The following is a 16,073-nucleotide window of genomic DNA, read 5'->3' as shown; positions in this document are numbered from 1 at the left end:
GGAGATTTAAACTAGCGACACTTGTGTATAACAGTTGTTTACAGGTTATTTATTTATTTACAGTTGTTTACAGCTCGTGCTTTCTGTACCATAGTTGTGACGTAATATCTGCGACTCTTCTCAATGCGCATGTCAGTGTCTGTCCGGCGCTTGTTGATGATACTGCCGCGATATGGCGGTGCTGTTGGAAACGACGTTAGGAGATATCGTGATCGATTTATACACAGAAGAGAGACCGAAAGGTAATAATAATAACATTTATAACAGAAGAAGGGTTTAAACGTACTTGCTTTGTTACACGCACGAGCATTTAATACTTTCGACAACGTAACATGTAGTAAACACAAGAAATCTCTGTCGGAACTTGTATGTTTAGTAAATTCTTGATAATGGTGCTGGCATGACCAATATTTAAGTCGTTTCGACGTTATATTATTTAGTAGTTCATTAGATTTTAAGAGTGTAAACCAACAGTCAGTTCATGGTATTATTTTACGTAAAGCATAGTCCTGAATGATAACCAGATTTCTCCTTTTAATTCGCAGCTTCGCTAAACTTCCTGAAACTGTGCAAAATCAAATATTACAACTACTGTCTGATTCACAATGTTCAGGTAATATATGTGTATTGCAGATTTCATATCATACATTGTTTTACCATATTTGTTAAAGTGTTCTTTAAGCAAGTGCTGTTCATATTATCGGTGTATTTCCTTTAAAACCATTATCAGGAAAAAAGTACGATTTTTTTCAATTGGAAATAACGTTTTGAGTTCACTTTTGTCTCAAAAAAATCATAATAAGGTTTCATTACTGTATCATATGTAAAATAATATTTATAGTAGGGATGCACCGAAATGATAATACTTGGACAAAATTGCACACTGGGACGAAGGCTCATTACCGAACATGTTTTTTCGTGTTTTTTCCCCCATGTATTTTGCCAGTTTTTTCACCATTGCATAAATTAAATAGCCAATATTTGCTTTTTAAATTTTTGTCTTGCTCTTCAACATTTTAATGTTCTAGTAGACATTATAGCCTAACAACAAAGTACAGTTTAACTTAAAATGAATAAGTTAGTAAAATAATATTCTTTGGCCATTTTTTTAGACCCTCTTCTTGAATCAGGCATGTGTTTTTAATGTACAAGTAAATGCAGCCCTGCTAAGAAATGAAGGATGTTGTAATAAATGTATAAATAGAGCTGTTGGAATGATTGTCATCACTGTCTTTTTTTTAATTTTATTTTACAGAACAACAGTAAAATTGCAAATGCTGCCCACGTTTGCTCCATTTGTGCATCATTTATTTAATAATTATAATTTCGGTTGCTGATTTTGGGTGCATCCCTAATTTATAGTACAGTTAATGCAAAGTTATTGCACATATGGGTGCAAACTGAGGTAGGGTATCAGAATTGCCAGTATTTTTAATTTCAAGATGTTGTATCTGTTGTTTCCCCAATTCCAGAGAGATTTCATCATTCAGACGGGTGACCCCACCGGCTCGGGGCGAGGAGGAGAGTCTGTGTTCTGGTGGGAAAGAGGTTTTTTCAATATAATATTTGAATACAGATGTATGTATTGTGTGCTAATGATGATGTTTGTATGTTTGTAGCAAACTGTATGGCGATCAGGCACGCTTTTTTGAACCCGAGAAGATGCCTAGGATCAAGCATAGAAAGAAAGGAACAGTGTCTATGGTGAACAACGGCAGTGACCAGCATGGCTCACAGGTTACTTGTGCACAAATTTAATACACAAGTGTTAGTATTGTTAATGGGCTGTGAGTATGGTTTACTTTATTTTATTTATTTTCAATTTGCATTCAGTTTCTGATCACCACGGGAGAGAATGTGGATTATTTGGATGGTGTTCACACTGTGTTTGGAGAGGTCTCAGAGGGTATGGATGTACTCGCTAAAATCAATGAGACCTTTGTAGACAACAACTTCATCCCCTACCAGGACATCAGGTAGGACAAAGTGATTTTAGAGAGAGATTGACCCACACTGTGTGTGTGTGTGTGTGTGTGTGTGTGTGTGTGTGTGTGTGTGTGTGTGTGTGTGTGTGTGTGTGTGTGTGTGTGTGTGTGTGTGTGTGTGTGTGTGTGTGTGTGTGTGTGTGTGTGTGTGTGTGTGTGTGTGTGTGTGTGTGTGTGTGTGTGTGTGTGTGTGTGTGTGTGTGTGTGATGATAACTGGTATGCAGATTCAGTGTTTAGTAACTGAGAAAATTATTTTAGTGTATCCCAGACACAAAAAGCAAACAAAAGCTTATTATCTGCTTTCATGTCAGCGAGCTAGACTCTTTCAGTCTGAGTAGGTGGTTCTTACAAATACTATTTGTACATATTTTTTTTTATTTTGCAATATTGTGCATATCAGCAGTGTTAAGGGGAGGCACTGCATGCAAAAACAGTTTTTCATGCACCTGTCAAGTTTGAGATTTTGGGCTTTTTGCTTTTTCATAAAGTGTTTTTTTTTTTTTTTTTCAGACTATCGGAAAGAAAACATGCAAAAAACACAAGTGTTTCTTTTATAGCACTTTTCAATTGCAATCCATATTTTTAAAGGCAGTTTTTTCTCCTACTCTGAGCCATAAATCCCACTTCAGTAGCACTTACACACACCAAACTTGACATTTTATTACTGTCTATATCCTGAAGGTTTTTACAGATGGATTAGTTTGTATATAATTTGCTTGATTATATATAACATTTTCAAACCCCCAAAACGTTGTAAAAATGTATTGTTTTCAGTCTGTTAGTATTGTCTGAATTAAGAAGTGACGAAAATGAAATACCCAAAATTCTCTCTGTAAAAAAAAAAATTGATCTAAATGCCAAAAAAGCAAGAATTTTGAAACTGGCTTCATCCAGTTGTTTAGATGTTTGTACTAGAAATGTATGCATATTAGCACATATTTCATTAAATAATGCACCATTTGCAAATTTAAACCTAATATTTCAGAAAACTAAAAAATTAAGACAAAAATAATGATAACAGTCATTAGAACAGCTCTATTAATACATTTATTCTAACATTCTCCTTTGCTCAGCAAGAGTACATTTATTTGTACATTAAAAACACATGCCTTTTCATACGAAAAAACGTGTTCGGTAATTAAACCAGTGTTTAATTTTGTTCAGCTTTGGCCAAGAATTTTCATTTCAGTGCATCCCTAATTTTAAGGATTTGAGTGGTCTGTTCATTGATCGTGTCATAAGTGCTGTAGACTAAACTTAGTTTTTGTGCTGTGCTGTGTTTGCAGGATTAATCACACAGTGATTCTGGATGACCCGTTTGATGATCCTGCAGGCCTCCCGATTCCAGACAGATCGCCTGAACCCACAAAAGAGCAGCTGGATGTAAGTGTCTTCATTCAGTGCATAAATAAAACTCACCGTAATATTATACTGCAAAGCGGCAGGTTTCAGCCAGCGTAGAGATGATATGTGTAACAATTTCAAAGATTAACATGCAGGATGAACTATAAGTAATGCATTTGTAGGTTGATTCCTGAAAACAGTGCAGGTTTACTTTTTGTCTATTTAATAAATAAATATTTCCAAAAAACATTTCTAATGATTTTTGGTAATTATAAATTACTTGTTGGTCTTCATTCACGAATAATAAATACTCTAAAAGTAGAGGTACAGTGCCTTGCAAAAGTATTCATACCCCTTCATTTTTTTCACGTTTTGTTGCAGCATTATGTTCAACTGCTTTAAATTAGTTTTCCCCCACATCAGTTTACACTCCATACACCATAATGACAAAGCAAAAAACAGATTTGCACATTTTACAAATTTATTAAAAATAAAACACTGAAATAAGTACCTTGCATAAGTATTCATACCCTTAACTCAGTACATAGTTGAAGCAGCTGTTAGACCTTTTCTGAGAGGTGTGTGCCTTTCTAAATCAGACTCATTCAAATGAATTTGCCTCAGTTTAACTCCACTCCAAGTGTAGGAACATCTAGAAGCAATATGAATGCTCCTGAGCTAAATTTCGAGTGTCCCAGAAAAGGGTATGAATACTTATGCAACGGGATCTTTTCAGTTATTTATTTTTAATAAGTTTGCTCAAATGTTAAAAACCTATTTTTTGCTTTGCCATTATTAAGTAGGGAGTGTAGATTGATCTGGGGAAAAAAGTAATTTAAAGTAGTTTAACATAAGGCAGCAACATAACAAAATGTGAAAAAAATGAAGGGGTATGAATAATTTCCCAAGGCACTGTACAAATGTGCATGTTCTTTTATAAGTATTCGTTTGTTAAACATTATCAAAAAGCATTACCAAGGCCATCACTTCAGTTTCTAGGAAACTTCATAAATGTATTATTTAATTATGTAACCTATCTATGTGTGTAAAATTGAACATTAGGTTTATTGAACATACTGCATTATGCATCACCTCAATGTCATTTCAGAGTGGTCGGATTGGAGCAGATGAGGTTATTAACGACAACGATGGGAAAGATGCTGAGGAGCTGGATGAACTCATCAAGGAAAAGGAAGCAAAGACTCAAGCCATTTTACTAGAGATGGTAAATTTCATCACTCACACATAAACACACTTACACTTACTCTAGACATCTGTTTGATGACACTAATGTTTGTTTCTTATTGAAAGGTGGGTGATCTTCCAGATGCAGATGTTAAACCTCCAGAAAACGTGCTGTTCGTGTGCAAATTGAACCCTGTGACCACAGATGAAGATCTAGAGATCATCTTCTCACGTTTCGGCCTCATTAAATGGTGAGATATTAAAAAAATGTTGCTGCTATGATAGTCTCACTCTCACAGTAATGGTTAAACAGTGTAAGTAATGATTAGAGCTTTAACCAAAAGATTGCATGTTTGGACATGTGCAAGGGTTGATCCAAGATTACAAGTTTCACATATGCACAGTCTGTCATTAAAAATCATATTCATTTCTGTAGATAACATACATGGTATGTTAAGATAACACTTTAGTTTAGCGACCAATTCTCACTATTAACTAGTTGCTTATTAGAATGCATGTTACTATCATATTGGCTATTTATTAGTTCTTATAAAGTTATTAGTTCTTATACATATGAATGCCCTGTTCTGCATATTTTAGATCCCTATTTTAAACTTAACCTTCTTTCCAGTGCAATATAATGTGCCAGATCTTTCAGCCAGTGATCTGTGTTCTTACAGTAAAATGCTACTAAGCGTCTTACAACAGCTAGAAAATTGCAATCATTTTAGTTTGAAAACCTGATAATGATATAGAAAATACAGAAAATAAACCCAGAGTGCATATTTCAGGGGTCACTGGAATTGGTTTTGATATAATTGGACAAATTAGTGTTGTCACATTTTGCCAGAATGCCTTAATAACCTCACATTCCCATCCCATAAAACATCTGTCTTGGATGTTTGGGTTGAACTTATTTAACTTTTCAGGGATGACATAAGTATGTATTACCTAGTTGTGTTAGATCTAGTATTACTTGGCAAATTCTGGGCATAACGCAATTCAAGCCAAACGCATACGTGGCTTCATTCTGAATCTGAAAGGTCTTATTGCAGATCTATACCCCAAGCAGCTCTCTAGGATTCAGATGATTCTTTAGAGCTGTAAACAAATTTGCAGTGATAAAACAGTGAAATTTGGGTTGAACTAAGATCCTCATAAAACATATTCAAAGGTGAGTCTCTGCCTGTTTTTTGAAAACATAACCTGTGATAAGTAATAATGAATTTTACTGCTGTATTCCAGTCAATAGTTTTGGAACAGTAAGATTTTTAATGTTTTTTTTTTTTTTTTTAAACGTCGCTTCTGCTCACTAATTAATTGCCTGTTTTGGTAAAAATCTAGAAAGTGAATGATTTTGCTTGACATTGATGCATATGCGAATTTGTAAGTGTTTAAAAGTCTTATCATTGGAATTCTACATTTTTCGTCAAGGTCTTTAACCCTTTAAGTGTCAACCCCCTATTTTTGAACATAGACATGAAAGTGCGCTATCCAAACTTAAATTGTTTTAATTAATGAACGCTTTGGAATACAGACCTAAGGTTGGACTTTTTTTTTTTTTTAAGACAATCTGCAGATTTGTGGAATCTTTTTAAAATATTAAAGTATCAAAAAGTTATAGAAGTCTGAATTTTTATTTTATTAAAGCCTTATGTCTAAATACGTTATGTTCCAAATTTGAAGTTGATAGAAAAAAATGTGAGGTTCCTGTGAGAGTTTATTTAGGGTGTTATACCACAAACAGCCACTGGGTGCCATCAAAACCATTATTGAACATTTTATGCATTTTTCTGTCACAAATGTCTAAATTTCTGTCAGTATATAAAATAACCTCAAATATTGAATCTTTAGACTGACAATATTATTTTGTCAAGATTATAAAAAATGGAATTCTAAAAGACCATAATACATTTTGTAATATGACATTTGACTCCACCCACTAAGGGGAGGAGACTGCTAAAAGATTTTAAAGTACCATGGGAATGGAATGTCCGATTTGGCAAAATGGTTTTCACAGAATGAGGTTTTAAGCTTTCAAATGATATATATTAATTTATGATTACTAAATTATGTGATAAAGAAAAAGCATTGAAAAAAATTCCAATCTTACAGTTACCTTTTAATGCCCTCTGTTTAAATCCAAAGTCCTTTTTGCTGGTCTGAAGTCCCTGTTTGCCCAAATAAGGGAAAAGTAAGAAAGAGTTTGGACTTCTCCCAGTGTGCGCTAAGCATCATTCCATACCATATAGGTATTTTTTTTAACAAATGGATTTTTAGTAGTTTTTTTTTATTTTTTATTCTTACACAGGTCTCAATACAAATACAGATCCATGCCCATATATTTTGCAATTGCCGATTCTGTTACTACACAGGGTAAACCAATAGGTGGCGTTAGGCAGCTGGGCAGACCAATAGTACTTACTTATTTGTAAGTATTGGTCCTTGGATTCAGACTTCAAGTGTATAAGCACAGTAAAATACTTTTTTTGTGTTAAAGTGTTTATGCCATTTTGCGTATTATTTTTATTTTGAGATAGAGAGAGGGCTTGAAGGTTCATTTTGCAACACATTCTACTGGTACAATTTTAGCAGTAGGCTGTATGTATGGAATGCCTGGATGACCTTGCCAAGTGAATGTGGAATATTATATCCCACAATGCAGTGTGCTCATGACCTTCCATTTCACATTACAGTTGAACTTCTAAAAAAAATACTTCTAAAATAGGATGCTACTAGCTGAATTAAACATGCAATGTAAAGAGGTTATGTGACCACAGTGAACACCACTAATATACTGCTGTTTGTTAGTGTTATATTGTATTGCATAGCTGTTTTACAGTAGGCATTAGGCAGAGTGTGAAGTCCAGTGAGTACGCTAGTATTCAGTTTTGACCATAGTCTGTGTCTTAATCTCAGTGTGTGTATATATGACCCTGGACCACAAAACCTCTCATAAAGATCAAATTGAGACATCTGAAAGATTAATGAATATGCTTGTCATTGGTGTATGGTTTGTTAAGACAGGACCAAATGTGGCTGAGATACAACTATTTGAAAATCTGGAATCTGAGGGTGCAAAAAAATCTAAATACTGAGAAAATTGCCTTTAAAGTTGTTCAAATGAAGTTCATAGCAATGCATATTAATAATCAAAAATTAAGTTTTGGTATTTATGGTAGAAAATGTACAAAAAATCTTCATGGAACATGATCTTTACTTAATATCCTAATGATTTTTGGCACAAAAATAGACAGTTTTGGCCCTTGCAATGTTTTTTTGGCTATTGCTACAAATATACCCATGCTACTTAAGACTGTTTTTTGTGGTCCAGGGTCACATATAGCTTTGATCTAACATGTTAATGTTCGTTTGCAGTTGTGAGATCATCAAAGACTGGAAAACTGGAGAATCTCTGTGCTATGCATTCATCGAGTTTGAAAAGGTTTGTAATGTCTATTATGTATATCTGTCATTTTAAGCAAAAAGTTAGTTACTTATATATACGTCTAAATTCACATGCACACATTTTTAAAATACTAAACATAGATATTTCTAATTTTTGTGCAGTCCATAACCTTGCACCAAAATGATTCATGGTCTCGTCCTTGACAAATTCTGACCTAGTTATATACAAATCTACAGATATTAGTGTTTAGTGTTAATGAAGCCCTGTGTTTAACTTCTAGATTAGAAATCAGAACATCTAGTTTATTAAACATCTAGTAATATTCAGCAGTTTTAAGGGGTTATGGAATTTTCTTGTTTAAAATTATGTAATATTATATGAACTTAGAGTCTTAGTATGTTTTCATTAAGATATAAATGGTAATTTTCTATGCTGAATTTAAACTATGATTAATGAAATGAGTGTTACATGTGGAACTCTCTCTCTCAAAGTTTTACTGCATTTTTACTGTAATGGTCACCAGGATGAACTAATGGTGAAAAGTGTTGATTACAGCATTATATTTAAGACTAATCGTGCCCTATAGCCAAACACAGTCATGTCTACTGAGCACAAAATGGTCCGCAAATTGTACATTCAGGGCAAAAGCATGGTCAGTCATTTTGGATTAATAAATGCATTTGTGTATTATTTGATAAGGTGGAGGACTGTGAAAAAGCGTACTTCAAAATGGACAATGTCCTGATAGATGACCGTCGCATTCATGTGGATTTCAGCCAGTCAGTGTCTAAGATAAAATGGAAAGGCAAAGGTGAGTCTGCCTGTTTTTTGAAAACATAACCTGTGAAGTAATAAAAATAAAACATTTCTTTGATGAATTTTACTGCTTTAGCCCAGTCAAAAGTTTTTGAACAGTAAGATTTTTAATGTTTTTTTTTTAAGTCGCTTCTGCTCACTTATCAGCCTGCATTTATTTGATCCAAAGTACAACAAAAACAGTGACATTTGTAAATATTTTAGTATTTGAATATATTTTGAAATGTAAATTTAAAAATGTACATGTAATTTATTCCTGATTTCAAAGCTGATTTTTTTTAGCATCGTTACTCGCATGATGATCCTTCAGAAATCATTGTAATATTCTGATTTGCTGCTCAAAAAGAATATTATGTTAAAAACAGCCAAGTGTAATTTTTTCAGGTTTCTTAGATGAATAGAGCATTCAAAAAACAGCATTTATTATCTGAAATATAAATCTTTTGTAACATTCTAAATGTTTTTATATAAAGCATCCTTGCTCAATTTTTAAAAAATTTGATTTATGTTTTTAAATAACTGTTTTAAATATTGAGGATAATAATGAAATTTGTTTCTTGAACAGCAGATCAGCATATTAGAATGATTTCTGAAGGATCATGTGACACTGAAGACTGAACTAATGATGCTGAAAATGTAGCTTTGATCACAAATTGAACATATTTAAATATGTTCAAATAGAAAACAGTTATTTTAAATAGTAAACTTATTTTAAAAATGTTTAGTTTTTTTCTGTACTTTGGATCAAATAAATCCAGGGTGGGTTAGCAGAAGAGACTTCTTTAGAAAACATTAAAAATCTTACTGTTCAAAAACTTTTGATTGTAGTGTATATGATAAATGTCAATGTTAGTAAATCCAAATTAAATACAAAACTTTTCATGCAACTGAAGGTAATGTTATTGTTAATATATTGGCTTATTTTTTAGGTGGGAAGTACACCAAGGATGATTTTAAGGCCTACGAGAAAGACGTGGAAAACAGATCCAAACTGGCTTTGAAAGACAATGTCAAAACCAAACAGGAGTATCCTTATAATAATCTCTTCACAGTTAAATCATACTTGGACAATTGTATTTCACCTTTTAGTATTTGCATTTAAGATTTTACATTTTTAATTCAGTGAACTCTCCAAAAAGGTTTACAGCAGATATGGTTTGGCTTGAAACACAGGTTGTAACAGTTACCCATTAATCAAATTAATCAAAAATTCAACATTTCAAATAGTTTTCCGCTAGAATAACATGCACTTGGTCAATCATTTACAGTAAGACCAGAAATGTGTTTGAGAAATGGAAAGAGGGAACATTTTGATTTTAAGTTAACGTCTGTGTCCTACAGCGGTTAATCGAAAAATGTTAGGTGATCTTCTTTCAAGTCAGTATTTCTTGACTGTTTTCTAAAGCTCCCGTTATGAGCTTCTCTTAGATGAGGATGACGATGAGAGAAGGAAGGATGACAGAGAGAAACGAGACCGGAAGCGGCATTCGGACGAAAGGCCCAAGGACAAAAAATCAAAGGTACAATGCTGTGGATTTGAGTGCTTCTCAACTGGTTTTGCTTCAGGAGCCAAATTTTATTCTTGAACAAAACATACAGACTGTGAGTCCCCGAAGAACCGTCTGGTCCACATCTGCCCACTTTTTCACCAGAGAGTTAAAAGAAACGAATGGGATCTTATTGCATCTTCTAATGATGATTTTCGAACCAAAGAAAGCACTTATATAGTGTCTTATTGGACCATTTTGCTACACAAGAATATTAGGTTCAGCCACATGCAGACCCAGCCTCCATAATGTTTACTTTTTTAGATAACGCAGTTCTTTTATCTGTCCAAAAGCCTGGAAATGGGCAGGAAGCAGGACATAGTTATGGTACAAATTATCGTATTGTTTATTGAATAATTTTGTTGTGTCTTCCTTAATGATCAGTCTGCTTTCAGCCAAAAGAAATGGGGAAAACCTTGACATGGAGACATTGGGTTATCTCCAGCTGACTTGTGAAGGCAACGTAGCACACAACGTTGGATTGTATACAAACGCTTTCTATTTCAGATAAAGTGCTGTTCTTTTAAACTTTCTATGTAGTAAATAATCCTGAAAAAACCTGTACACAACTGTTTTCGAGTTGTGTATATGTAATATAATATTAATAATGTAACATCTTCAGACATGGTTGTTTTGGAAATGAAGAATTGTTGCCAAACATACAACATGCCAGAAACATAGAAACTCTTCTATACTTCTATTTCAATTTTTTTTTTTTTTTTTTTGGACCAAACAGTGTGTGTATAACAGCACAAATGAAAACAATGTTTTTACATCGCAATAATGACATTAAGGATACATTTAGACATTTGTAACACTTCATTTTTGGGTATAAGGCCTCTCAAAAGCACTTCTGGCTTCTTTTGCATTGGCTATTATCCTTCTTGTACCACAGTATGGAAATAATTTATCATTGCTCCTTTTTATGGTTCTTGGCAGCCAGTGATTTGTTGCACAGAACATATGGTCATCACAACTAGGGCTGGGTGGTATACCTTTTCATACCGAATACCGGTGTTTTTTTTTTTTAAATGATATTCATTTTTCATATACCCCAATACCGGTGAGTGTGTGCGTACAAAGCGCTGGGAACAAGTATGTTGACGCAAACAGAAACCGCAGCTTGCACGTGCTTGTCTGAAGCAACACATCTGCGGTGTGGACGTATTTCAGTATATCTGAGAAAGACCCAGGGTTAGCGATTTGCAAAACTTGTAATGCCGAAATTTCAAGAGGGGGTGTGTCTGCAGAGATGAGAGCAGAGATCGGCGCATTGCGTGCAGACAGATGTAGCTTTCAGTGAGAGAAAAACAATGGCTTTACGTTATATGTATTTTTATTAATATTTATGTTTTAAACCATGGAGGTGAGCCAATGGATATCACACTTGCAACGTGGAAACTGATCAATATGTTAAAGTGAAAGTAAAAACTGACTTTCAGCATCTGATGTGCATTCTTTCAGACAATGAGAGATGATTATACTTCATATGCTGATATTAATTAAGTCCCTTAATATTTTTCTTGTGCCTCGAACATGGTGGGAAAAAAAATAAAAGAAACGTATTTTGTGTAAGGGTTGTTTTTGAAAGTCTTAAAGCTCTTAATTTTCATTGATGACTGCAGTGTTATTAGGGGGTTATGAAAGTCATAATTATGATTTCAGGTGGTCTTAAATGTGGGGACTGAAAGGCAAGAATTGCGATGAAACTTCAAAAGGCTATCCATTGAATAAATATGAGCGCTGCACGTTTTAAAATCATTTGTTGCGCTGCTTTGTGTACTACCATTCTGACAGCGCCTCCTGCTGGAAGAGAAACGCGTAGACTTGTAAATGTGAACTCATGGATCCACAAGATAATGTGTTATAAAAATTTAAACAATTTAAACAAAGGCAGTAAAATATATGTATATGCTATTTAAGTAATATAATAATTGTTTAAATTGATATAGTTGAATTATTCTTTGAAACTTTAATATTAATTTATGCAATTGCAATGCCTCGATTCTAGTAAGATTTAGTACACAGTCATAGCCATAAATGCAATGGTACTAATAATTGGCATAATTCTTTCGGTTTTCGGTTTCGGCCAAGAATTTTCATTTCGGTGCATCACTACATATGTAAATGTGGTCAGGCTAAAGTTGTAGCCGCAGGAGGCAACACAAGCAATTTGCTTTACCACCTCCGCCACAAACATGTCCTGGAATATGAAGAATGCACAATAAAGTGTTGTGTATTTTGACTGCAAGTCATGAATTCTGATTTCTTCACCTCATTACAATTATGAGTGCCACTGTCACTTCTTTGTGAACAGCAGCATTTTGTGAGACCAATCAAACCTGGGTTAATACTAGTCCGGTCAGTCTAAGCCAATATACTGCAGTAATTGTTCTCTTATTTATTAGGAAATGTGGTTAACACCTAGTCATGCATGGGAAAAAAAAAATACCGTGATACCGTATAATTTTGAAAAATACCGTGATATAAATTTTTGGTCATACCGCCCAGCTCTAATCACAACCCACATTAATCCTCATTGTATTTATTGTGGTCTGCTCTTTAGAGAATGAGGGCATGTCATGCAGTTTGGCAGATGGCAGTGAAGTTGATTGGGCACACAGACACTGATGCCAACAACAAATAGTAATATAATGTTTTATTATTTTAAACCTGATAAGCTTATTGAAACCGTTGGCTTTCTTCTTCTTCTTCCGTTTCCGCTCTTGAGTCTATGGCGGCCCATAGAACCGCTTGTGGGAAAGCTGTGAAATTTGGCACACTGATAGAGGACAGTCTCAACATTAACCATAGCAAGTTTGGAGTCTCTAACTCAAACTCTCTAGCGCCACCACTTGTCCAAATTTTCACAAATTTAAAAATCGTAAGATTTAATTGTTTGAAAAACCTACTTTTTCGAACTCATCCTGGACGGTTTGTCTGATTTTCACCAAAATTGGCTCAGATCAATTTCAGACCATGCTCGCAAAAAGTTCAGGATGGAAATCAAGTTGATTTGTCAAACCGTTCTCGAGTAGCGCATAAACGAGTTCTACCGAAAGCACGCAAAAATAAATGTGAGCCTGTATCTACGCAACGGTTTGCCGTATTGAGACCAAACTTGGTGTGTGTGATAGCAAGCATGACTGGAGGCTACCTGCAGTGATTTGGTGCAGTGCCACCTAGGGGTCAGGAGATACAAAAATGTCTATTTTTGTTTATAACTTCTCAAAGGTTTGGCCAAAAATATGCAAAAATATACAAAACTGGTCTCAATAGATTCGGATGAGCATGCCGAGTTGATATTAGCCTATTGTAACGAAACTTGCCTTGATATATTCCTTTGGCCATGCCGCAAATATCTATACCAATTATGCCAAAATTGGCTGAACTTTCTGTCCGGCATTTTAATTCATGTTGGAAACCTACTTTTTCCAACTCCTCCTAGAACGTTCGTCCAATTTTCAGCAAATTTGACTCAGATCATCTTCAGACCATGCTGGCAAAAAGTTACAGATTTCGTGTCAGTATACGAAACGGTTTCCATTTAGCGTATCAACAAATTTGCAGGGAAGAGGCCAAACTCCAGACACATTTTTTTCTCTTCTCATATATAAAAATGTCTATAACTCCAAAACGAAATGAAATATTTTCACCAAATTTGACACGCATATGTATGGGCACATTCTAAGGAAATTGGGTGGGATTGTGCCTCTTTGTGGCGCTATAATTGAACAAAACATGAAATTGCCATTGACTTCAATGGAGCATTATAATAGAAAATGGTACATTTTACGAATGCATTGGTGTACCATTATACAACTTTGTATGTACCGTCGAGACCATGACCTGAATGTATTCAAAACGTTTTGAGACAGTGCCATCTTGTTATCAAAAGTGATAACCGATTATATTGTATTACTAGTGTTTGTTTTTATGATTTTTCACCCATTTTGATTAAATCCCCGTAAAAAGGCTTCACCTGTTCTGATGCTTCCCTTGCCTAATGCTTGGCCCCATAATTGCTGCTTGCAGCTATATTTTAATTTGCTACCTTAACTGTACATAGTTATTGAGCTTCGTGGTTTTGAGTCACAAACTTGAGAACCACTGGTATAGTTGTTGCTTTAACAAATCAGGGAAAGGAATATGTTTAAATGTTCATCTAGTAGAAATTCTGTATATTTGTATTTGGTACAATTAGTAAAATGATTCTTGAGATTTTAATTATTCTAACCCTAACCCTAATAGACTTTGAATTGAATCTGTCATGTTTTTCTGGGAACAGACTTCTCGGTATTCTCTTATGTCTCATTTTCTTTAGGATCGTGATGAGAGTCGGAGAGAAAAGGATAAAGGCAGACAGCGTTCACGTTCAAGAGACAGAGAGAGATACAAGGAGCGTGAGAGGGGCTGGGATAAGGAGAAACAGAGAGACAGAGACGGCGATCACAAACGCTACAGACGAGACCGCAGCCGCAGTCGTAGCCCTAAGAGATCCAAGTATTACAGCTGACCGCCATAACTGTTACCGTATGTCAACAGAGCAGGTTTCCTAAGAACTTCCTGATTTCAGCTGAGAGCAATGTAAAGAAAACACCTTTTTTTACAAGTAAAAAGTCAATTTGTTTGTAAAGTTTGCCAATTTAGGCAGTACTCGTGAACTTCTAAAAGGTTTGTAAAGTTGTTGATGCATGTGTTTGAGAAATGTGCTTTTAACTTCTCACATAAGCTCAGACAAACGTGTGGTTTTGAGAGCTTTACTCTGACGTTGTATTTAGCAAATCAAATACAAAAAATACATTTCCTCAAAACCAGTATTAAACCTCTTTTCTGTGTTCTTCAAGTAGAGGTGAAAATCAAATCAAATCAGTGATAGAGTTGTGGTTATCTTAGGCTGTCATGCAAGTCATTTGTTAGACGTGGGCTCATTTCTTGTTGGTTAAGACGTTTCGCCAGAAATATTTCAGCATTTATAACTGAACTTGACACAACTTGACTACAAACCCTACTGGGGTGAAGGCTTAGCGCATATATATATTAAGAGTGAATTCTGGTACATTAGGACACTTTTTGGTAAATTTGTATTTTACACAGATTTGATCTGTTATCTTTAAGTTGCAGCTGTAATATTTTCATTTGAATTCACAGCATTTTTATGAAAATTAACTCTACGGCATATTAAAAATAAAAAAAAATTCGACTACAACTAATAGGCAAACAAAAAACTGAGTAAGACAGATTGACAGACAGTCAGACTTCATATAATCCTTTGTCATAAGATTATGAAACCTGTTTGTAAATGGTATTGTGGGTGATAAATATGCTGACTTTGACAATCTGTATTATTAAAAGGCGCTATATAAATAAAGGTGACTTGGCATATTTTTGCATTCACACTTGCACTTATTCAGGTTTTATGAAGGTTCATTTAAGGGCTAAATTGAATAGAGCACAATATGCCAACATGGTCTCTAAATGTAAATGAGTTTTATTAAAACAATTCCAATAGAGCTACATAACTTATTTTCAAATGAGTAAATAAAATGTTATTTGTTCTTGTGTTAGCAATAAACTCAATTTCTTCTAATTCAAAAAACAAGACTTCATATGTTCATTTTTAGTGTTGCTTTTAAAAACGCAATGCATTACAATATTGCATTACACCCTAAAAATGTAACTATTTGGTTACTTTTTATGATAAGTAATGCATTGTGTTACTTTTGCATTCTTTTTTTTAAAATCTGGACAGTGCTTGCTTGTTTTTAATAATATTTGTCAAATGT

The 16,073-nt window shown here is 34.3% G+C and overlaps 1 protein-coding gene across 1 annotated transcript; it reads left to right on the top strand.

The window, feature by feature from the left end:
• The first annotated feature begins 145 nt into the window (after window positions 1-145).
• On the top strand, window positions 146-15,824 carry ppil4 (peptidylprolyl isomerase (cyclophilin)-like 4). Its single transcript, XM_073816434.1, has 13 exons — window positions 146-242; window positions 546-613; window positions 1,473-1,537; window positions 1,620-1,737; window positions 1,834-1,976; window positions 3,273-3,369; window positions 4,439-4,555; window positions 4,642-4,766; window positions 7,894-7,960; window positions 8,624-8,735; window positions 9,670-9,766; window positions 10,146-10,260; window positions 14,612-15,824. Exons 1-13 carry the CDS (start codon window positions 173-175, stop codon window positions 14,801-14,803), a joined length of 1,386 nt encoding a protein of 461 aa, XP_073672535.1. The 5' UTR covers window positions 146-172; the 3' UTR covers window positions 14,804-15,824.
• Window positions 15,825-16,073: the final 249 nt, after the last annotated feature.

Source organism: Garra rufa, chromosome 13 (genome assembly GCF_049309525.1).
Source record: "Garra rufa chromosome 13, GarRuf1.0, whole genome shotgun sequence".
Lineage (NCBI taxonomy): Eukaryota > Metazoa > Chordata > Actinopteri > Cypriniformes > Cyprinidae > Garra > Garra rufa.
This window is presented reverse-complemented; position numbering and strand designations above follow the sequence as displayed.

Bases quoted from the DNA above. Each gene is read 5' to 3' on its own strand.
- ppil4 (XM_073816434.1), top strand. From the start codon at position 173: ATGGCGGTGCTGTTGGAAACGACGTTAGGAGATATCGTGATCGATTTA. The intron at 9,767-10,145 runs GTATCCTTATAA...TGTTTTCTAAAG, and splicing joins AATGTCAAAACCAAACAGGA to CTCCCGTTATGAGCTTCTCT. The intron at 10,261-14,611 runs GTACAATGCTGT...CATTTTCTTTAG, and splicing joins CCAAGGACAAAAAATCAAAG to GATCGTGATGAGAGTCGGAG.